The sequence below is a fragment of the Atractosteus spatula genome, chromosome 8 (assembly GCF_055471065.1).
Source record: "Atractosteus spatula isolate fAtrSpa1 chromosome 8, fAtrSpa1.hap1, whole genome shotgun sequence".
NCBI classification, from domain to species: Eukaryota; Metazoa; Chordata; class Actinopteri; order Semionotiformes; family Lepisosteidae; genus Atractosteus; species Atractosteus spatula.
The window spans coordinates 39,349,823-39,373,652 of NC_142713.1; the positions used below are offsets into that span (position 1 = coordinate 39,349,823).

Genomic DNA, 23,830 nt, shown 5'->3' on the forward strand with positions numbered 1-23,830 from the left:
TCTAATTTAGATAAAGCAATAGAAAGTGCTGCTCTTTACTCAATATGCAAAGTACTCTGGCTGTTTTGTAGTAATAACTCTTATAAATTAGAAAGCAAAAACAATATGCTGAAAATGTGTAATCAGAGAAGATTTAATGAAAATGTATTATAAATATTTTGAATTAATCAGTATGGTTTGTTTGGAGGTTGCATTTTCTTTGATTTTGACCAACAACACGCAAAGGCGATAATGATCACATGAAGCTGTTGTAAACCTTCACATTTATCATTCTTAAATCTGTTATAGTAAATGGATTCAGTTTTATTTAATTGATAGAACAGCTGGACAAAGTAAGAAAAAAGCACTTTTAATATGCTTAGCAGTGTGAAATTATACATTGAAAAACCGGCAATGGACTCTGATCATAAAAATGTGGGAAAAAAAAAGATTCTTAAAAAAAGAAGCAGGTTGTCATCTGATACAGACTGATTTTGATCATTCTAAAAAAACAATGTTTGCATTTATCTTTTTTTAACTCAGTCTTATAATTTTGATTGTTCGCTCACGGCCTCTTATTGGGCTGGGTTGAATATCTGTCTCTTCTTCATCGTCTGCATCTGCATTGGTTTCCTGCAAGTTGTCAGTTTGTCCAGGCAGTTTGTCTTTAGGACAGTCACCATTGTATGTTTTTACATAGTCTTCGACAAGCCACCCCTTAAACTCCACTGGAGAGCTGCAAATCAGACCGCTGTATTCAACACTGTAGTGATGCTGCAGCCAGTATATAAGGTAGTGAATATTATAATCACATTTCCAAGGATTATTTCCCAGCACCAGCTTTTGAACAAAATATAGGTCCTCTAAAACTCCATATTGAAAATACTGCAAACTGTTGTTAGAGAGGTCCAGCTCTCTGAGGTACAGAAGACCAGAAAAGGCAGCTGTAAGGAACAAGAATAGAGAGTTTTATAAAAGAAACATTTCATTATCAGCTTCATTGAAGAATACCTTACCTATGCACCGTATATTACTGTTTCTGTGTATTTTAAAAGAGTAAAAAGTCAGACATATGGAAATGCTCTTTTGTGAACTGTGAGATTTACAGTAAGACGCTTGTTCTATAGTGCACACAATGTACTCTAATTTAAAGGGGAACTGCAGTCCCAGTTTCTCAGACTGATTATTAAATCTCAATAACAAAATACATTTATTAATGTTATGGGAAAAGTTTACAAATGTCAAATTACGCACAAAATCATGAACTTTGTGAAAGTACTGTAAGTCTCCATTTTGTCGCAAACTCGCATTCGAGTTCCCACAAATTACAATGTGAAGAGGCTCTTCGTGCTCACTAGTCACCATAATAACTAATGTGATATGATGTATGAGTAAATAAATACAGGTTGTGCTGCAGACATTTCACACAGAAATGTTCCATTGTGATCTGCATGCAGAGTTAACAAGTAGTATTTGTCAGCGAAACCGTCTTGAAATCTAAAGCAATATTTCTATTGGATAAAAAAAAGAGATATATTTGCAAGTTTGCTTGTTTACAATGTCACAGGGCCACACTCGTCACTGGAGGTTTTGTTGCCTCCTTCTGAATCGCAGCTGTGCATACCTGGAAATTTTGTTTATTTTGTGAGGTACGGTAAATGGGAGTTTTTACAAGTTACTGTGTACATTTTACTTTACTTGCGGTTTGAAATGCACTTACCAGTGCCGATTCATTCTAACCCCACATTATAAAAATAGCATTGCAGTTCCCCTTTAAAGTGATAAATAGGAAGTTTTAATGTTGCATGCTGTTGGAGTCGGTTTTAAATTTCTTGTCTTGTAAATATATGGGACCATGCTGTAATGGAAGCAGTGTGTTCTACAGGGGTGGTAATTAAGTGTGTTTTGATCTTAGAATATTGTGTGATGGAAAACTCTGAGCTCTCTAATTATCGACATTCCTCAGGAAAGGAGGCCTGTAATACTAATTACGTAGGTTCTCGTTATATAAGTTTATCACTCTGTTCTTGAGATTATTTAGAGTCATTCCATTACCAGTGTCAAAGTCTTGATCCAGAATGCATGTATGAGTAGGAGTGTTTTGAACTGAATCCAGCCACTGCTGCAGTGTACTTCGTACAGTATGTACTTCTGCAGGGATGTGATATGTGAAAAAGTCATTCAAGATTTTTGGGGTTTAGAGCACAATTCTGCGGCCAACCTTAGTAAAAAAGGGTTAGAGTGCTGTTCAGCTTGCAGAAACTCTTGCTCATTTAAACTTCTTTGATCCTGGTCTTATGTGTTAATGTGTTTGGGCCTCCTGGCTGTATACTCCCTTTCGGTCGTAACATATTTCACATTGACCTTGACATTTACCTTTGATGTGAATTTAATAAGTTTAATCATCCTTGATTTTCTCATTAATCCAAAACATTGTTGAGGAAAGGTTAAAATTTAAGTAGTATATGTTTATGGTTAATTTGTTATAGCTTTAAGCCCTCAAAAGCATACAGCATGAAGTTCTAGCTTTCACAATCTGCACAGTGAAGGAAAGGTCTGTTTTTTTTTGTTTATCTGTCCTTCAGGGCATTGAGTTAAATAGTTTATTCACATAACATGCATATAGTGGTTTGCAAAAGTATTCACACCCCCGCAAAGGTTCCATATATTCTTTCTGTCATGCCGAGCATGCAGTTAAAATTCTTCTTATATATATGAACTTCATATATTTAGAATATATTTAGAATCTACATGACCTGCTCTATACTGATGAAGCTAAGAAATTGTTCATAATATTAAATACATTTAATTTTCAAAGATTTTCAAAGTTCTCAATTGCACTTTATTCTACGACAGCCCTAAATCAGTTCAGGTGCAAACAATTATTCTGATAGTTCACATCATTTTAGTAATGGTGTCTGACTGTGTGTAATTAAGGTCAGTGCAAATGTGTCTGTCTCTGTAAGTTGTCTCAGACATTGGATTTCAAACCACAACTCATGTCATGAGGAGCATTTTTTTAAAAGTCATGGATAAAGTTGTTAAAAAATACAGACCAGGAAAAGGTTACAAGAAAATGTCGACATCAAAGATATTTTCTGGGTGTGGATGATTTGCACAAATGAAGCAATGACTGTAAAAGAGTTCGTAACAAGGCAAGTAGGTGATATTGCAGATATGTGGCAGAAGACTTTGGAGACAAAGTGGGACCTGTCAAAAGTTCTGACTTAAATCCAATAGATCTGTAATTGCATTCTACTAATGTTCCACAGTGAACTTGTCTGATATGGAAGAATTTTCCAAGAAAAAATGGGCAAAAACAACACCATCCCACTGTGCAAAGCTGGTATGCGAAATGGCTCAAGACAGCAATTGGCAAAGTTCTGATTTTTTAGGTTAAATACTAATTTAATAAGTAAATGTCAACTTGTATATTATCTCCATAGTTTTTTTTTCTGAACAACAAGTATTAATTTAAAATAATAAACTATAATTAATTAAATTCTGTCATTGATAGGAGTGAAAACTTTTGCAAAATGCAGCATTTGCGTATTACAGGACGTAAATTAAATACAATTGAAAGTTTACTTACTTGTGTCGATATAATCTAGGTTATTGCTGCTGAGGTTCAGCATTTTGAGATCTTTAACAGCAACAAACTCCTTAGCTCTTAACTGTTTGATACTGTTACTGGAGAGGTCAATCCTAGCTACATCTGGTGGGATGTTAGCTGGAACATTCTTCAGATCTGCAAATAAATGAAAAAGGGGTTTTAGGAGCTTTTCGGAACCCATGTATAAAATCTGGAATTATCAGAACTTTGGTCTATTTTAACTATCTGAACATTGAGATATTGTATCTCTCTCCCAACATGTCTGAAAATAACTCAGTTGTTCAAAATAACTTTGTATGAAGCAGAATTCACAAGAAATAAGTTAAATCAAGGCTCACATCGTGCTCTCTCTCACACACTGAACCAAGTTAGCAGGACAGCACAGATATCTTGTAGTTTACATTACTGTAAGCCTTTTATTAATACAGTCCCCTTTGACAATAAGAATAATTTGTAACATTTCCTCCTAAGCAATGTCTATATTTATTAAACAATTTCAGTGGTACAGTAAAAGTAGCTTAATTTGCTCTGTAGCATTGATCAAGAAATTGCACACTTTCAGATGTGTTCATTGAAAGCGATAATTCTGTTCTATAAAAGTTTGGGAAATGAGGTATTAAAAGTAACACAGTATTATGAAAAATGGCCATGAACAATCTTTTAAAAGTGATTAAATTTGTCTGAATCTCCTAAGCCTGGTCCTGGGGGACTCCTATCTTCTGGCTTTGCTTTTAGCTGAGAACCTTAATCGCAGCTGTATGATTTCAGTTTTCTATTTAGGGCAGCTTTTAAAATTTGCTTTTGGCTCTTGTAATGGGATTTAGAATTGGTATCATTCCTGTACACTTGAAGTGGAGTTTTGTGAAAAAAACCCACAAAACAGTGCAGAAACAAATTAAAGAACAGTCTAAACAGAAAAGCTGATTAATTACAGATATTAATTCGACCTGGTGACTTCAAAGCTTAACTGGAACTAAATCCAGGAAACACAGGAATCCTTGAGGATCTGTTTTGGGGAACCAATAAAAGAAGGTCATACATACAAATTAATTGGAAACAGAGAATTACCCGGAACGTAGATGTTTTATTTCTGCTTTAAACCCTTTATAGTAATATATATATATGTTAAAATGTGAAAGTATGTGGATACAAAACCAGTTCACTTATCGATGTTAATTTTATTTATATATCAGTCTTAAAGTGTTATGTTTCCTTATCCTTAGCGTAAAACTGACTCTGCTTTGATTCAAGTGTTAAGGGGAATAAGCCTCAGCAGTATAACAGGCTGCATAAAAGCAGCACCGGAAATTAAAATAATAACATTTGTAACCAATATAAATCATTAATAAATACAAATAATGAAGCTTTTAGGGACACATTTCTTTTAGAAGAAATATTTTTTATTCTTTGTTCAATTGGCAGGTTTTTTTAATATCCCATGATATATTGATAGTAGAGGAGATTTTGGCTTAGAATCCGAAAAAAAAAATGTACATTTGGTTACTTTATGGGCAGCATACTGGAACAGTGGTATTGCTGCCTTTCAGCACTGGAGCTCTAGGTTCAATTCCTGGGCTGCAATCTGGATGGAGTATGTGTGTCCTCCAGGTGACTGTGTGGGTTACCTCCAAGTTCTCCGGTTTCCTCCCACAGTCTAAAGACATACTGTACTGGTAGGTTAACTGGCTTCTGCAAAACCTGGCTCTAGGTGTGAGTGCGTGCAGGTCTGTGTTTGTGTTTGTGTGTCTACCCTGTGGTGGACTGGCATCCTGTACAGGATGTATCCTGCCTTGCACCCATTGCTATTCCGAATAGACTCCGGTTGTATTCGATGGAGTGGTTAGAAGATGATTGGATGGTTCCTTTAAAAAGCATGGGCTTTTTCACAAATACATTTAAACTTTTTCACTACTGTTTTCACCCTACAGCCGTGTCAGATAAGGGAGCCCCCATACTTAGTAAAAAAGTGGCATTTTGTTGTAATCCCCTAAAGTGATGTAGCACTAATATTAACTAATATTAACCATAGTGCTGTTTCCACAGGGAATAAAACAGAGACCAGCGACTGAGCTGGTTAGTCTCGTCCTCTCTACAAAAAAAAGTAAAAGATTTTCGTAGGTGTAGGGGTAAAGAGGCACAGTAGTCAACAAATTCAAATCATACCTTTAAATCAGCCCCACAGTGTTTGTAGCTTGAATTTAAACAGTTGCAGATATGAATATGAAGTTTTAAATATTAAATTAAGATAACATAAGATCATTTTGTTGGCCATATACAATTTCTTGTACTAGGAATTTGTCTTTTCACATACCCCAACTTGCTCTCCATGAGGCACACAGACACACAGACAGGGAGAGAAGCTTGGGGTCAGAGCGCAGGGTCAGCCATTTATACGGCGCCCTTGGAGCAGTTGTGGTTAAGGGCTTTGCTCAGGGGCCCAACAGTGTAGGATTCCTCTGCCGGCCGTGGGATACAAACCGGCAACCTTCCAGTCACAGCCACTGCACCGCCCCCTAACTTTAACATTTAAATGTCTGACATACATTTAAATGAATAATTTCCTTCTTTTAAACAACATTTTGTTTAATTGCAAAGAGAACAAAAAAACAGTGCTCACATTCAGAATAGATCTCTGTGCTACGTTTAGCTCGAGCAATCATTTTAAAATAGAATGTCTCCAACCATTAACAGCGCTTTCAGCTGTTATAGTCATATGAAGAATATTTTCCTCTGCAGTGGTTGTCTGTGTTTTGAATTGTGCTGATATACAAGTAATAACAGAGTTCCTGTGTTCCAGCAATGTATGCAAAATGCATCTTTTCTTTCATGATTTAAGATATTTCCGTTGTGTAACCTATTGGGAAGCCATAACATCTGTAATTGTAATGTGTTGTAATATAAATCTTAGTACAGATTCTTGAGGCTGTTTTTTTCTCTTTTTTTTCTTGTCTTTCTGTGACATTTCAGGTAACATAAAGAGAAATAAATGTAGCTTCATTGTAAATTCATACTCTGGGATCTTCTGTACTTCTTGTCTTGTTTGTTGGAGACATTATGGGCTACATCAGGGATTGGCCTTTCTGAACGTTATTACTCAATAATCTAAATATTTGCACAATAAAAGATTAAACTATCCTTTTTGTAGCCATCAATCAGCTGCTATTAGAAAAGTACTTATGAAATGTGCTGGAGTTGCTCATCCTTTGATTATTATACTGTATACTTTTTTGTTATAAATATTCTATACTTTTTTATCTGGAATTTACTGTTAGATTTTGTTTTTGGTTGTTAAGCATAAATTAAGACGTTGCTAAAGATAAACTATAACAACAAATTGAAGAGGATTTCCATAACTATGAAGCTCTTTTCTGGAACGAAATAAATATTGTACTTCTTCCATGAACCACATCCATTCTGCTTGTGACTTTATTACATTGTAAGTATAATGGACAGCATAAATTGACTATTCATAAAGGCACATCATTGCATCATCCATGCTATCCCTGCATTCCCCGTGTCTCTTTTGCAATGTGCTTCAGAGGTGCTTGTCTGGACAGTCTCCAAGGCGTAACCGTAAAGCCGCAATAATCAAAAACATATGAATGTTTGGTAACGGTTCAGACTGTATGTCTATTTTTCCATTAGAGATTTAGAAGAAGAAACCATACTTTTAGACAGAATCTTATTTTTATGGAATTCTCTTCATAGAAATAGTATAATTTGAATGTAGTTATTTATGTATTTGTACTGTATAAGTGTTACTTACTGGTTTAGAGTACTATATATACTGTATATATACTACATATACTGTTGTCATAAGTAGTATTCAAACTCCAAAATACACAGAATTAGAATATGCCCTAACAAATAAAGTTTTTTAGCCATTGAGTGAATGCAATAGATAAGTACAGAACTACCATTCATGTTATTGCAGCAATCTTCCTTCATTTGCCCTAGCTGTGTCTGAGAATGAGAAAGGGGGGGCAGTGGAGCAGAACTGCAGACTGACTTAGAGTTTGTTGTCCTTATGAACATTTTGTTACACTACAGTGTATTCTATACAGTGGATTGTTCAGTAATTAAACACAAACTGCAACATATAATAAATAATAAGAATAATACTATCACTTGGATGTTTCCTTGATATGATTGCAATATGGATTAAAAGCTCCACTCCAAGCCTTTTTTTAAGCCAGAGAAATAACTGCAACCATCTCAGATTCCTATTGTGTGTGAGGGGAATCCCAACTGGCTCAGACAGGAAAAACACTTGCTCTCTGCGCAGGCTGAGCTCTATGATCAAGATTCTAGATCACAAATTCAAGCCTGGATAATGTCACTATCCCACTGTGACCAGGAACCTCAAGCGACAACCAACAACAAGCTCAGCCAGGAAAGACTCTTGATTTAAGTACAGGCGGGACTCTGTGATTCTATCATCACGAGTTTGACCCTGGGTTTGTCAATATCCCACTGTGACCAGAATTCCTCAAGCGACAACTAACAAGCTCAGCCAGGAAAGACACTTGTTTTCAGTGCAGGCTGAACTCTGTGATTCTGAAAGTTCACAAGTTCATGCCTGGGTTATATCAATATCCCACTGTGACCAGAATTTCTGAAGTGCAAACCAAAAACTGATACAGCCAGAAAAGACGCTGTTAACGTAGACTGGGCTGTATGATCCTAACATCATAAGTTCAAACATGATCACTGGGTAATGTCACTATTGCACTGTGACCGGAATTCCTCTACTACAGCCAACAACGGCTTCAGCAAAGGCAGAATTTGAAATAGTCACCCAGGAGTCTCTTGAATGCTAGTGAAAAAGCAGCTGAGGTCAGGAGACCTGCTGAGGTCAGGAGAGATGAACTATTATGGTCATACAGTTTCCTGTATGTTGTTGTAAAGTTTGAAGTGTCAAAAGATGAATTACTTGATGTAAGGGGAGGGGCAAAGGAGCCTGTCTGCCCATTGTCATTGAAGTCAGCAAATGCAGACAAAGTAAGTGTTGATTCTGAATTGGGTAGTTATCACACAAGAAATAGTAATTGTCAACTCAAAATGCACACATCTCTTGTCCTTTTTATCATCTGTGTCCAACTTAAACTCTTTCCTCCTTTACCAACTTCGATGGAAACATGACAATAATGGGAAGTTACTGTCCTATTTTGTCTGTTGACTGCTGCATCTGTAACATATACAATTTTATTGTTCTGTTCTCCCTTTTTTCTCTATCCTCCTCCTGTATGTTACAGTACATCTGGAAAAAGTTGTACCAGACTGTTTTGGCAGCTGGATTGAAATACTTGTCAATGGCCCCAATCAGAAGGCACAAAATGAGGCCCAGTATAAGAATGTTTGATGCTAATCCACTCTGAAACACTCAGGAACCTTCAGCTCCAACAGTCGGGGAGTCATACAGTAGTTCTGATTTCATGAGGGATGTTTCATACTACTAGACAACTAAACTGGTCAAATCCTTATAAATAGCTTGGTTGTACATCTTGGTAGATGCTAAATTGTCTGTGAGGCTTCAGTATAGATTTTGGCCCTACAGATAAGACTAGATGAGGGCTTTTGAAATAAGAAAGTTTAAGGAATTTACAAGAAGATTGCAAAGAATTTGCAGAATACAGACCCTCTTTCACATTCAAGAACAAAAAGTGTAAAAAGATATTTAAGCAAAAGTTGCAGAAGACAGTATATGCTTTTCTTTTTAAAAGGAAGTGCTGCATCTGGATTTGGGCATGAAGTATTTGTTAATTCAATTAATCTGGCAGTAAGATCTTTTAGCAAAATTGTTTTTTAAATGGCTTCAGTAATGTGTGGATCCAGACAACAATTTATGATTAAGTCTTGTAAGCCTTAGTCACCTTATGGCTTTAAAATTGTCTTAGGAAAGTAGCAATACTGTATGGGGGATCACAGAATCAGAAAAAAGGACATCTTGTATATTACATTCATCTTTTGTTACATGTAAAACCCAAGGATGTGCATTCAGGATGTGTAAAATACTTTTGGCAAGAAAATTGCTTAGAAGGCATTCTAATATTGGTAATATGGTAATTATGAAATTCCCTTAAGATAGTCCAGATGTTGTTACTGGAACTTTAACAATATCAAATTTTACACTTTCTCTAATGCTGACATTGGGGTGTGCATGTAACATTTCAAGTTTTTAACATTATGGTTCACTTGTGGCTTGGGGTCTTAGCATATACTGACTCATCTAAATAGAAACCATAATTTTGCAAAAATGGCAATTATTGTATTTTGTATATTTTAGTTTGACATAAGTTGTACTATTTCAAATAAGCTCTTTAAATATTCTGCAGTAAAGGTTGTAATTCAGGACCTGAAAAAACAAACTAAAAAATATCAAATGAATTCAAATATATCAAAACTTGAATTATAGTCATGTGTTCATTCCAAGCATGCTTTTTAGCTATATACCCCCCGTTTAAAACAGTTGTGTAAAAACTGATCTGTCAATTTTAATATAAAACAATCCACAAGCAGCACATAACTGACATCCATATTAAGATTACAGAGGAAAACCTATCTGGAGAGATTACCCTTGTCTTGCTAAAGTAGCCTTTATTAAATAAGCAGTGTTCAGATTGTATGATTGAGCTCCATGCTATAGACTTAGATACAGTGCCTTACAAAAGTATTTAGACCCTTCCTGTGGTGTCCGATTTTATTAAATTAAAAAAGATCCATATACCTTTTGTCAAACATTATAATTTATTCAAAACCCAGATGCTGAAACTGAAGACATCAAAGGTTAAGATATGTTACAGTAAATATCAGATTCTACCCAAATAGAAAAATATATATGTATATATAAATGGATTACATAACGTATTCAGACCCATGAACTCACTATTTGGCAAAAGCACCTTTGGCACCAGTTGAAGCCCCAATATCTTTTTGGCTAAATCTCGACCTATTTTTCACACCAGGTTGAAGATCTCTTATTGACAGCAATTTTCAAGTCTTTCCACTGATTCTTATTAGGATTCAGGTCTGGACTGTGATTGGGCCAGTCAAAGACAATTCAGTTTCTTTTTCTTTAGCCAACCCAGTTTGTCTTTGGTCTTAGGATTAGTGTGCTGTTTAATGATGAATTTTTGCCCCAATATTATGTCTTTGTAGGCTCTTAATAGACTTTAACAGACACAGGTTTGATGAATGTATTTGCTCCATGTATTTGTCCTTCAATCTCAAAGTTTTCCATTCCATGGTGAGGGGAACCATTCTCATAGCATGATGCTGCCACCATGCTTGACTGTTGGCACGGTGTTGACTGGGTGAAGGGATATGGGTGTTTTGAGCCAGAAGTAACACTTTGCAGTCACACAAAAACGTTTCAAATTTATCTTGTCTGTCCAGAAGACTTTTTGCCACATGTTTAGAGTATCACTTACATACTTTGTTCCAAACCGCATGTGGGATTTGAGATGAGTTTACCACTCTGCCATTCAGGCCAGCTTTGTTTATTCATTTGATATTGAGATATTGCTGACTTTTTCTCTCATCTTAGTCATTGAACTCTGTAACTCTTTCAAACTTGTCATTGGCCTCACACTGGCATCCCTAACTGCCTTCTTCCTCTCCTGGCTGCTTTGTTTGGACTGATAGCCTGATCTAGACAGTGTCTTGGTGGTATACTGGACCTTCCATTTCTGATCATTGAGTAGATACTGCTCACAGCGATAATCAGAGGCTTCAATATTTTTGGTATCCTTCTCCTGATCTATGTTTCTCAATTTCTTTTTCCCTGGCTTGCTTTGAAAGCTCCTTAGGCTTCATTGTTGAGTCTTTGCTTGAACTTCAATACTTGACCAAGGAGCCTGTGAGAGACAGGTGGTTTTATTCTGAAATCATGAGAACCACTATTATTCCAAACAAACATAGGCCGTACAACTAATTTTGTGGCTTATTAAGGACATTTTCATTTTTGTACATAAATTAATTTAGGTTTACCCGAACTAAGGGTTTGAATACAAATTCTGACATTTCATGTTTTCTTTCATATTAATTTCCTATTTGCTTCTTTTTGTTTTTGCTTTGAATGTGCGAAGTATGTAGTATATATAAAAATATTAACTGCGGCTTCAAAAAGTTAAGACTGCCAGCTTTATAACAATAAAATGTGAAAACGGTGCACGGATCTGAATACTTCTGCAAAGCACTGTATCTACCCTGCTGTGGCTCAATTGACTCACCTCTGCAACTCACCTGACTTACCTGCCTCTGTTTATATTAAAATCCATGTTGGGTGAAATTATGGTTTGTATTCCCTTGCAGTGCAGTAAATGTAAAGTTGGTGCCATAAATATATTGAGTTGTGCATTAATTAATTCTGTACATAATATATAAATATATTTTTAAAGATAGAAAATCACTATTATTCAACATTATTTTCAGTTTTATCCATTATTTGCAAGTAGTTGTGTGCTTATTTACTAGTTTAACTTTTCCACTGGTGTTGGTCTCAAAGGGTCATTTTTCTTTACGGTGTAGGGCACATTACTATTTTATAAAAAAACAAAAACACTAAGGTTAACACCTACATTAATACATTAAAAACATTTTCTAAATATGTGCTGCAAATCCTGCAAATGTTAGTCAGTTTTGAATTTGAGTCATATAAATTTGTATCAATGGGATAAATGTCTATAACTGCACTAAAAGCTTAAACAAATTCACATCTACATTTCCCCAGTACATTCATAACAGCACATATAAAAGCACTAAGGTAACAATCACCAGAAATTATGGTAAAACATATCCTTTATTTACAAGCCACCACATTTTCAGGCTACTGTATATACTCTTTATCTATGATAATAACAAAAGTACATAGCTGTTTTCTCTCTCTGCTGGGCCTGCAGCCGCATCTTGTGTTTACAGTATGTCAGTATGATATACAGTATTGATACACTGGTAATGTTTTTTTCCTTATAGGCGGTCACAGCCCAATGAAAAGCATGAACCTTATTCTTTTCCTCCTCACAGAATGAAAAGATCTAAGGCGACGTTCTGTTGGACTTTGACTGTTCTTGTCTGTTTAAAGAGTGCTCAATTGATTTCCAATGCTCACGGCATGTCTGGAAGTAGCTTCAATCATACACAGCCAGCTGAACTTGGACCAGACTATTCCTGTTTGTTAACTTTCTTTTTTGAGTTCTTTTTGTGCTTGTAAAATAAGGAAACAACCATTTCATAATTGGTGTAACCAAAGGAAGCTGATGTTATTTAATCTATTATTCTTGTAATTTAATTAGATACATTTTCTTACTGTTATTTGATTTCGCAACTCACCTCTGCTGTGGCAATCCAGAAGGGGCTTGGGGAACATGTAGGTGTGACATGTTGTGGAGTCGGGCTCTTTTTTAGCAGCAGACACGGGTTCTGGTATTTGTTCAGTGATGTTCACCTCCAGCTCTGGGCACAGCAGTTCGGGTTTGATCTTTTTCAGATACCGTCCTTTCAGGTTAGCAGGCTCTGCACATTGGGCGTAGTTTCCTAGATTGCGGTTGCTTGGGACTTGCAGCATCCTGACTAGGCTGTCCAGCTCGCACTTACAGCTCCAGGGGTTATCATAAATGCGCAGGTATCGGAGCTGAGGGAGAGCGATCAGCACTTGTTCCTTCAGCACCTGCAGCCGGTTGTGCTGCAGCAGCAGCGTGGTCAGTTTGTTCAAACCACTGAAGGCGTGTTCCTCGATCACTCTGATGTCATTCTGCTGCAGGTCTAGGCTTTTCAGTTTCTCAAATTGTACAAATGTGTTGTCCCTCAGTATTCTGATCTTGTTTCTGGCCAGCAGCATATGAACAGTATCGTCCGGCCAGCCAGGGAAAACATGAGTTAAATGTTTATCTTGACAGTCCAGGAACTTATCACCAGCCTCAACGTAATCTTTGCAATCATTAGCAGCGAATCGCTTTGCTGTGCCCCACTTGCCACGCGCCCTGTTCCTTGTGGTGCCATTCCTGGCCCGTCTGCATTCAGCGGACTGAAGGAGGAGGAGGATCATTAGGGCTGTAATGACTTGCATCCTGAGATCCAGCTGGATAGGTTAACGGTGACAGCTGTAATGGTATAGGAATCCCTCTGAAATCAGAGTTAAGATAACACTAAGTAGCTGGCTTCAGTAAAGACAAGATGCAGCTGCAGACCCTGCAGAGAGAAAAAAAAAACAGTCAGATACTGTTGTTTGTATCATATTAATGATGTATCTTTATAAATGATGTATCATGTATAAAGAGTATACATGAAAATGATATGTCTTGTAAAGAAAATGTATGTACCACGATTTCTGGTGACCATAACCTTAAGGTTTTTGTACAGTACATGCATACATACAGTAGATTGTCCTTTTTTAAGGCCTTGAGTGTGGCCGTAGACTGAGTCATTTCAACATTTCTGCAAATCAGCTTATTTTAGGTTGACAGGTCTGGAAAATTTCAATATTCGTGTTTATCAAATCAAATACAATTTTGTTTCTAAAGCATGATTTTCTGCCTTGCATTCATTCCTTAGATTTCGTAAGGAAATGTTTTGTACATACTGGAGTTGAGTTGAATGTTTGGAGATTCTGGTCAACAAAGTGTTAAAAAAGTCAATTATAGGTAAAATACAGGCACAGACAAGTCTCTCAACATGAGACATACAGTAGACTAGTGGGATGGGCTGAAAATGGCCTTTTCTCATTTGTAACCTTTCTTACATTCTTTGATTGAAATCAAAAGATACACTACGTTTTCTGACTATGAACTAAACTTGATTATCATGTAACAAACTCAGACCTTTAAATTTAGTTATCTGATGATTACTAAAAATATAACCTCTGTTAAAAAGTTTTTGCATCTGTGTACAGTATCATGGTCTAAGCAAGTTCCATTTGAATATCCGAGTTAGAATGTACTAGGACGTAAATGTTGCCAGCTTGGAAATAATATCCATTACGGAAAGTAACATATACAGTAGACTGCAAAAAAGAGAGAGCCCAGTATAGACCTGTGAGGCATACCAGAACAAGCAGCAGTTGAGGCAGAGGTGTAATGTGCAAGTGATACAAAACTATTTCCTTTTGCACAAATGAGACTCAAACCTGCAGAGAACATTGTTTGCAATGACAGTCAGATCTGTAAGATGTTTAGGGAAGATATTGCAAACGACAAATACTACTCAGATCGAGCAACACAAGAATGGCCAAGCAAACAGAAGCCACAGCCAATTACAGATCATTACAACCCAGACTATAGCTGTAGGTCCTCACTGTGCTTTGACTAAACATGGATTACAATTTTTCATATACTGTAACTAATTTCTTCCTAGGCGCTGTTGTAACTGGTTGACCACAAGATCTAGAATCTGTGCTACAAAAGCCAGATTTGGAAATTGTCAGTAGTCTTAATATTAATTATTATGTCAGCTCCCTCAAAACTGGAAATCACCACAATTTCCAGAGCAGAATCATGGCAGAACGTTTATCACGACAAATTTCATGGTCATTACAAATTTCAGTTGTTATTTTTAAGAATGACCAGGGAAAGAAGCAGGCTGACCACAACTATTTATGATCTCAAAAAGATTTCTTGAAACCAATCTGTTCTTTGCCAAACAATTGGGAATAGCGTGTGTTTCGGAATATGTACAGTACTGTATAGGCTGGAAGCCAAAGTCCAGCTTGTTAAACAAGGTCAATCAATTTTCCAGTTTAGATTTAATTTAATAGAGGTTTAATATACCCTAAATGAAGTATAGTTTATATGTGCACAATGCCGCATGTATACCTGTGAAAGTGAAGATTTTGTTTCCTAGGTGAATGCAGAAATCTACAGGACCTGAATATGTCAGAGTGTACAAGTGTAAATGTAAGTAATGCAAATAGATACCAATACAAATGATTTGCTTTAGTAGCATTCAGTTGAACTAGGAGGTTGCGTTTTTCCTTCTCAAACATTTGGAATACGTTTATTGAATAAGAAAAAAGCCTGCCTAAACAAGATTCCTTGTGGACTGCTCATGGAAGACATTAACAGTCTATTTTTGTAGCTTCAGTAATAAGCTACTGTACTTTATCTGGCAGAGTGCTGAATGACTTTTAACTGTGTAGTAAAACATATTTGTTCTACTGTATAATAAATAATGAGAACAATTAATATTTAATAAATAGCTATATATATTAATTATATATTACTCATATATAGGTTATACATCAATGTGCTTTTATTTATTCCTACTGACCACAGAATATACAAAATTATTTCCTTATTAAAACAAGAAAATAATATTGGATACTTTTGGTAGTACAGGACTTCACTTACTTATCGACTTCCTTAAAGTTGGTCTTTTCCTAGGCATATCTTTTTCTTGTCAGACTAGCTTATCATTTAATCAAATAGCTACAGTATGTTGTTTCATAAGAGGAAGCCTTTTTACTGGCTATGTATATTGACTGACATATTTCTTTCTTTACTTGGTTCTAAGTTAAAAAGATGCATTCTTTGGTGTTTTAGTTGAATGCATTAACCACTGTTTTGCTCTTTATCAAAGAAACCAAATTATTGTAATGTATGAATAATCCAAAACATGCTTGGAATGCTACAGTATAAGATAGAAAGTTTCTGATTCTTTTATTTAGAATTTAGATTTTTTCTTAGAATGCTTAATTATAAGTTCTTATTTCGGAAATGATATATTTTCTTAACCCTGCCACTCAAAAACTATTTTAATTTTCTAAACTTCAGTTGCCATCCCATTAATTTCTAAGAATAAAAAATGTGACTCTTTATTGATCACTTATTGATTGATTTTATTCATTTTCTTTAGAGTTTTGTCAACAGAGTGTTACGGTATTTTTAGTTCCAGGTACATTTGTGGATTCTTTTTATTTTCTACAGGATGAAACCATGCGATTAGTTCTTGAGGGCTGTCCAACACTTCTGTACCTAAATGTGTCCTGCACTGGTGTGACAAATGGCACTCTTAGAGTGCTGGCAAGGTAACTGAAGAAATAAAGCAAAAGTAAAATTGTTTCGCTTTTTATCCTGAAGATTTAAAGAAAGTTCTGTGACAAATAGGAATGTTACTCTTGTATTTGGCTGAATAGTTCATTCATTTGCAGGTTTCGACTTCACACCTCTCTTCACCTCTCTTGACTTCGCACGACCTGAGTGCCTCCCTCCTGCTCCTGCCTCCTCCACACTCCTGGCTTTTGTTCTCCTATCCTATGCTATATAATCTCTGATTATAGTCCCCTGTCTTTCTCACACCCGAAGAAGACTCCACAGCAGAAACGTGTTTCCTTTCGTCTCTTTTCAGCATGGAATAGACCTTTACTTGTTCCCCTTTGCAGCCTACTCATGCTGATGCAGCTCCCTACTTGAACTACTACCATCTAAGCAAGGCAATTTAAAAGGTGCTAGCTCGGCAAGATTATATTGTATAAACCGATGACACTTGAAATGAAAATGTTTATAGCTCCAATTTGAGCAAAACCTGTCTTTGAGTAATTAACTAGTTCTTTCATTAATTCACATAATCTCACAGTTTTTTTATGAAGACCTTTGATAATGGTGGCAGTACTCCACGGTGTGCTTTAATTTTGGAATAGTTCCCAAGACAGAGTAACATTCAACAGCACAGTCCAAAGCAGCTGCTCTCACAGGCATCTCAGTTAATTAGAAACACTTGAGGCTTCTGAGAAGGGAAGAAAAAAAGTAAGAATGAACGATAAAATGCTTCCATTCATCAAGAAGTCTTGGAACATGCTGAATTGTATATTGACAACAACTGTGCATAGATGAAAAATATCTGCAGTGTAAAACATCTATTGCCTGTTCTGTGTATTTTCAGACCACATTCAGTGGTCAACAAAGGGTCTCTGTTCTGCCTCTAGAGTTCATGAAAGCACAATAGAGAGCATTTTCAACTCTCACTTATTCGTCTGTCTTCTCTGAAAATGCTTTCTGAGTCCTTTTTTGATTCTCTTGCTCTGTTCTGTGTTAATCTTCATGACAAACTGGCTAACTTTCAATTAATAGCATCTACTCCAGAAAATAAAACATTGCTAGTAAATAAGAAATGTCATAATCTCCTAAAATGTTGTGTTCAAAGTTTGAAGCATACAATACAATGTTTTAAAACATTCCAGCAAAATAGTATTAACCACATGACAAAATACATTATATTTGTGCTTGAAGATTGCATTTTAAAACTTAAATCTCCAGCTCTAGGAAACTACTTAATAAAAACTTTATACTTGCTAGTTTCTAACTTTGTTCCATAAACCTGTGCTGTGTTTTGGAAGGTGTTGCCTGAATCTTCAGTACCTGAGCCTAGCTTATTGCAGGAAGTTCACAGATAAAGGATTACAGTACCTGGCCACAGGAAAAGGCTGCCACAAACTCATCTACTTGGACCTTTCAGGCTGCACACAGGTTGGTCCTTTGTTTCTCTTTGTTCTGTCATGAGAGCCCAGCGCTTTCCCTGAGAGGACTGACTGCAGCTCAGGCTGAGAGGGTTTCTCCAGAGCGGGGAGGCTGCAACTGGTTTTAAATTACAGCGGCTCAAGTTTTCTTTGGAAAAGTGAGGCGGTAATTCCAGGGGGTTTTGGATTGGTGTCAGACTACTACCATGGCCCCCTGTACTGTTTTGTCCCTCTGTGAAGATAAAGAAGCTTGAAAAAAAAAAGCTTTCAAAGGACTGAATTCCTTTCATTTTTTAATCAGTTACATTTAGATAAAGTAATTTGACTGTTTTTCACTTTGGTTCTTGGTTTCAGAAGCAAGAGACAAGTTAGGATGATTAAAAAATGGGAAAAGAATTAGAGCAGTATTTAAGTAATTTTAGAAATAGTCTTAATTTGATTTGGCTAATATCATTCAGTTGCTTTGATTTTTTATTAAAAACAGTGTTTTGGTTCATGAACATTTCTAACATAAAAAAATAGAAAATGTCTGTGCTTTTTCCACTGTAGAGTTTGTTCTGTATATGGTAGGCACTTATTATTTTCTTCCAAAGAGGGGTGGGTGGGATTTGTGTCTTCAGTATACCAGGAAAGTAGCCTTGAGCCAGTGACCCTTTTACACTCATTATTGTTATCCCCCACAATGTTTTATTTTTATAAAATATTATTTTATTTGTTTGAGACCCTTCTGAGATAGAAGCAGTAACAGGCAGACTTCTTCCCTAGTTAAGAAAAAACTGGGAGATTTTGATTGACCTGAACTGGATGGGATGGCTGCTCCGGAGGACTTAAAAACTCATACTGTATGTCAACTATTTAACATGAGTGAATAACGCACACAAAAAGAATACTGAGTACACACAAAATCAATCTAGAAGGTCTGGTTGTTGAACTGAAAATTTCTCTAAACTGTACAATACTGTGTGCATAATGGAACAGAAGATCCTATCAGATTCTTGTTAAAAGTAATCTCCTTTGTTGTTTCCAATTCTGGCTCGGCATAGTATCTGCGAGGAAAGAGTGCACAGGATTTATGAAGAATGTTCTTTGGAAGGCTGTGACAAACTTTAAGTGTCTATTTTCCAGTCTTTCCATTCCATGATATGTTACTTTCAAAGAAACCAGGCAATCTGGGCCTATGTGCTCAACTGACTGATTGCTTCTGTGTTTCCTTCCAGATTATGGTACAGACACAGTCCACCAGAGACTTGTTTTTGACAGTCCACCAGAGATGTACATAGTGAGGAGATCATTACAGTATATTAGCCAGACAAAAAAAAGCTTTGGTGTCAGTATATACCCCTTCAACTTGGACCATTTGTTTACCTCCAGATCAAATCCCTGCAGGAGCTCACTTTGTTTGATGCAGTTTTGAGTTCAGGCATAAATACTGTCATGAATCGTGAATCTGACTGATTGCAATTGAAGGAATGAGGTTTTAGTCTCTGCCATCAATAGTTCTAATCTGAGTGTGGCAGATATATATTTGATGTGTATTTATCCCTTTTTCCAAAGAATTCCAAAGAATTTGCTTTTTTGGCTATATTCCATATAAAATTGTACTCCAGAATGCTGATACTGCTGTTATATCCCTGTTCTTGAAAAAATACAGATCACACTCTTTGTCTAAGCTATCCATCTGTCCCTTTGATTTACTCTGGTTCCAAGAGTATGCTAAGCTATCACCCTGGCCAGAGGCATAACAATCAGAAGGAGACGGATACCTCCTGTCTAGTAACATCTGTTGCCCTCCTCCTGTGCCATTCTTTTGGTAGACATCAAGAAAGCTTTTGATGGGCTTGAGTAAGAATAGTTATGGCCTGTGCAAGATCACATGGACCAATCTAAGTGCTCTAATGCGTGCTCACATCAGAGGATGAGTTTAACCTCTTAAGCTCAAGGAAAGTGAAGTGGGCAAGTGGGATCCCAACACCGTGTGTAGAAAAGCCCACCTTTGGCCCATCTCATCCACACCACTGGAGAGGTGAAGCATAAGCACGTGTGAAAGGACCTGAAAGATGGCAAGCTCTGCCTGGGCAGGGTGAAGTCTGAGGAAACTCTAGTGGTGGTCTGTAGCAGTCCTGACATGCAAATTGTTTGTCCGACCCACATATGGGGCAAAAGACTGATCTGAACATTTAGTAGCCCATCCCTCTGAAGTTTGCTCTGAAGGATAACTAGTGCTTGTTAGTCATGCAGTTTTGTCTGGTAAACCAAATGACTAGAGGTCTTTGGGCAGAAATGATCTCAACTTGTTCTCCAACTAATAATGGGTATGAAACCCTGCTTGCTGGCGTGGTATACCAGCCACTTAATGGCCACTTTTTGTAACCAGAACTGGCGCTGTGGGCTGAACCAAATGCCAGGTTAAGGCACCAGATGCCAATACTCATCAGATGCTGTAAAGGCAGCAGGACAGTGACCATGGAAGTTGGAATCTGGTAAGGAGAGCGCAACAACTCACCTGCTGAACCTACTAGCACTGCAAACAGATGGCACAGGAGTGATGGACCCACACCTGGCTGTTGCTGGCACTAGGAGCCTGCAGGGGCTAGGCTGTGGCGAGTAGGAAGGTCAACATGGTGAACATGGAGGCCTCGGGCACAGGCCCAAGTTGAGTGGCCGCAGGTATTAGGAAATATTCAAATGAGAACATTGAAGGCTGAAGTGGAGCAGGGGTCCAAGAGGACAGAATATGGATTTAGCATCAGTTTTCATCAATATGGTTCAAATTGTATACGAAAAACCTTCAGATGAATTAAGATGGGGACGAGTTTCACCTTATTTGAAACGTACTGTTACTTTATTTTAAGTTATCACTTAAATGTAAAATACATATTCAATTCTGGTTCCATTGAAACGAAACAATTATTTTGCAAGTGCTGGACACTCGAATGTCTGCTGTCGTATTTGGGTTATGTACAGGGTAGATAAGGGTACTTTTAAAGTTAGTTGAACAGCTGTTTTGTAAAAAATATGCAAAATGTAGGAATGTAGTTTGATATGCATGTGACCCATATATATACAGTATGCCATATATAACAAGAGAGCATTACTCGGCAGATGTTCTGGTGGTCTTTATAACATCTGGTGTAACTTCTGTTGGACACCAGAAATGTAATTTCCCTCCTGTTTGTGCTTTTCTTATCCATGAGAGCATGTTCTCCACTGTCCTGTTTGTTATCGTGACCATTTATATTGGAGTACATTGCACAGTTTTCAAATTACAGCTTTCTGAATAGGTCTGTTAATGTTAGGAGCACCTTGCATATCCTTCCAATCTCAATGCAAAAAAGCCAAGACAGATGATAATCCTGAAAATATTAATAAGATTCCTACCTGTTTGTTTTCACTACACTATCACCTCCAATATTACTATGAAAGTGGAACAAAGATTATTAGTATTACTGTTAACCTGCCATTACATTTTAAGACTTATTATATTCTTGCAGAAATATGGTGTTGGACAGTTTTACTCTTTGTAATATAAGCAGGACACGCACACTGTTACAGTTTGAGAATTTCAGTTTGCAGTGGGACACTAACAAAGGCCCTTCAAAAGAGTTGTTATTTAAATTATTTGTCAACAGCCACATCACATTTAATTCTATTTGTAAACAACCATTTGGTTTAATGAATGTTTTTGTACCTAGTGAATGTTTTTGTACTTTTATTTAGCCTGAAAAAATCCCCAACTTAAAACACATTAAATAAAAACACATGCAAAATCTGTGATGGAGTGTTTGTTTTCATGTGGTTACAATTGTCTACTAATAAACATTTCCTCCAGTGGGCCCCTGCTTGAAACAAAGACAGTGCTGATGATGCTTTGATGTGTACCAGTCTAAAGCTCATGTGTATTTGTTAGCTCTGGACCTAATAAGGAATTCTTCCCTCGTCTGTTGATACATCTCTCAGAATGATCTGCTCTGTAACATTAACGGAGCTCTTCAGCTGTAGAGTAAATGGAAAGACATTAGTTCTAAACATTTAAAAAGCTTTTATGTGTTTGTATTATATTGCTTCCACTAGTAGTATTTCCATGCAAAATATATTTTACTTATTCTTTTGGGGTTTTTAGATATCTATCTGCACTATGAAAGCATTTTCCTTCTTGCATAAACTGTGCAGAATAGGATTCAATGGTTATAAAAAATATATAATATTTTTTAAAATATACAATGACTGAACACAGGAATAATACATAATAATTATAACAAATTACTGTGCAAAAAAACCCTATACTGTGCTTTTGTTTGTGTAATTTATACAGGAAGTTGAGTAATTCTGCCTTCAATGATATGTTTGCCATCCAGTGCTAACTCATAGATGCCTGTATTTGTGCTTACAATGGCCTGTTTTAGTTTGAAATGATTTAGGTTGCAAACACTATAAACAACTGCTGTGCCCACATAAAAACACCTATTAAAAATCCTTAAAACCTAAAATAGAATTTACTGAAAATAGCTCATATGATGTAAAACTTGTTTTGTTTTTAATCTGTGTCCTGATAAATGCATATGTTTCTCTAATTTCAATAACAGCATGCTTTATTTATTTTTAAAAATATGGTTCACTGGAAATCTAAATATACTTAGATTTTAAAGAAAGATACAAAATATTTAGATAAAATTCAAGACTGGACAAACACCTAGCAGATGATAGTTAACACAGACAAGTGAAAAGTATGACAATCACTTAGCAAAATCAAAAACTGTACATAGAAAATAGGTAACACTGAGCTTATATTAGAAGATATGTATGAAAAAGATATGGAAGTTTATGCTGACACATCATTCACATCTTTTCGACATTGTGGTTAAGCAATAAAAAAATGTTAAATGCATAGAATATAAATCAAGTGACTTTCCAGTTAAGAAGCTAGTATGGCCTCATTTAGAATAGTGTCTGCAATTTCGGTCAACATGTTCCAAAAAAAATATTGTTGCTCTGGTATCAGTCCAGATGCAGTACATTTTCATACTTAAAGGAATGACCTAAACTGACAAGCTAAAAAATTAAATATGAGACCTAATTCAAGTATTCAAAATCCTCAAAGGCAATGACAGAGTTAACCCTATTTATTCTTCTTCAAAATCAACAGTAAAACATAGACCAGAAACTGAAAATGTGCAAGTGCATTTAATCCTAAGAATAGGAGGCATTTCCTTAAACGAAGGGTTGTGTGAGTATGGAATAAGGGGGCTAGGCAAGTTGTTGAAGGCAATGCCTTCTTTCCAAAACAGCTGGATGAGATCCTTGGTTACATTAGCAAACAAACAGATTAGATGAGCCAAATGTCCATCTCTCATTTTTAACAGTTCTAATGTTCTTTTAAATTGACCAATACAGATTAAGCTCAGCACATCCCTTGTTAATTGTTTAGATCATCCTGAATCCTCTGTGCACCCCAGTCTTCTGTAGAAGTGTTACAAAGAATTAATGGGATAGTGAAAAATAATAAATGTGACCTTTACATTCTTACAAGTCATTTTGATGAACATTAAACTAGCTAACATACAGTAGATGGTATTTGTGTATTAAAATGTTGAAATAAAATGAAGGAAATTAGTCCTACCAAGATCGGGATGGTTGTGCAGTGGTCAGCTCTGCTGCCTCACAGTGCTGATTCACTGGGTTCGATTCCTATCTGTGTGGAGAGTTTTTATGTTCATTTGAGTTTCCTCCAGATACTCCGGTTTCTTTCCACAGTTCAAAAACATACTAGTAGGTTAATTGGCTTCAAGGAACAT

The 23,830-nt window shown here is 36.4% G+C and overlaps 2 protein-coding genes across 2 annotated transcripts in view; one reads left to right on the forward strand and one right to left on the reverse strand.

Annotated features, from left to right (window-relative positions):
• Window positions 1-23,830, forward strand: part of fbxl13 (F-box and leucine-rich repeat protein 13) — a 70,647-nt gene that overhangs the window by 26,969 nt on the left and 19,848 nt on the right. The window contains exons 10-12 of the mRNA XM_088923225.1: window positions 15,428-15,480; window positions 16,510-16,610; window positions 17,919-18,048. Coding sequence (XP_088779351.1) covers window positions 15,428-15,480; window positions 16,510-16,610; window positions 17,919-18,048 — 284 coding nt within the window. The remainder of the gene's footprint in view (window positions 1-15,427; window positions 15,481-16,509; window positions 16,611-17,918; window positions 18,049-23,830) is intronic.
• Window positions 338-18,156, reverse strand: lrrc17 (leucine rich repeat containing 17). Its single transcript, XM_088923223.1, has 4 exons — window positions 17,989-18,156; window positions 12,923-13,780; window positions 3,572-3,727; window positions 338-923 (listed from the first exon to the last, which is right to left on the reverse strand). The coding sequence occupies exons 2-4, from the start codon at window positions 13,656-13,658 to the stop codon at window positions 514-516; spliced, it is 1,302 nt and encodes a 433-aa protein (XP_088779349.1). The 5' UTR covers window positions 13,659-13,780; window positions 17,989-18,156; the 3' UTR covers window positions 338-513.

Coding starts and splice junctions, on each gene's coding strand:
- lrrc17 (XM_088923223.1), bottom strand. CDS start 13,658: ATGCAAGTCATTACAGCCCTAATGATCCTCCTCCTCCTTCAGTCCGCT. Junction 3,728..12,922: donor TCTGGATTGCCACAGCAGAG/GTGAGTTGCGAA, acceptor ATTTATTTGCAG/ATCTGAAGAATGTTCCAGCT. Junction 924..3,571: donor CCTAGATTATATCGACACAA/GTAAGTAAACTT, acceptor TGTTCCTTACAG/CTGCCTTTTCTGGTCTTCTG.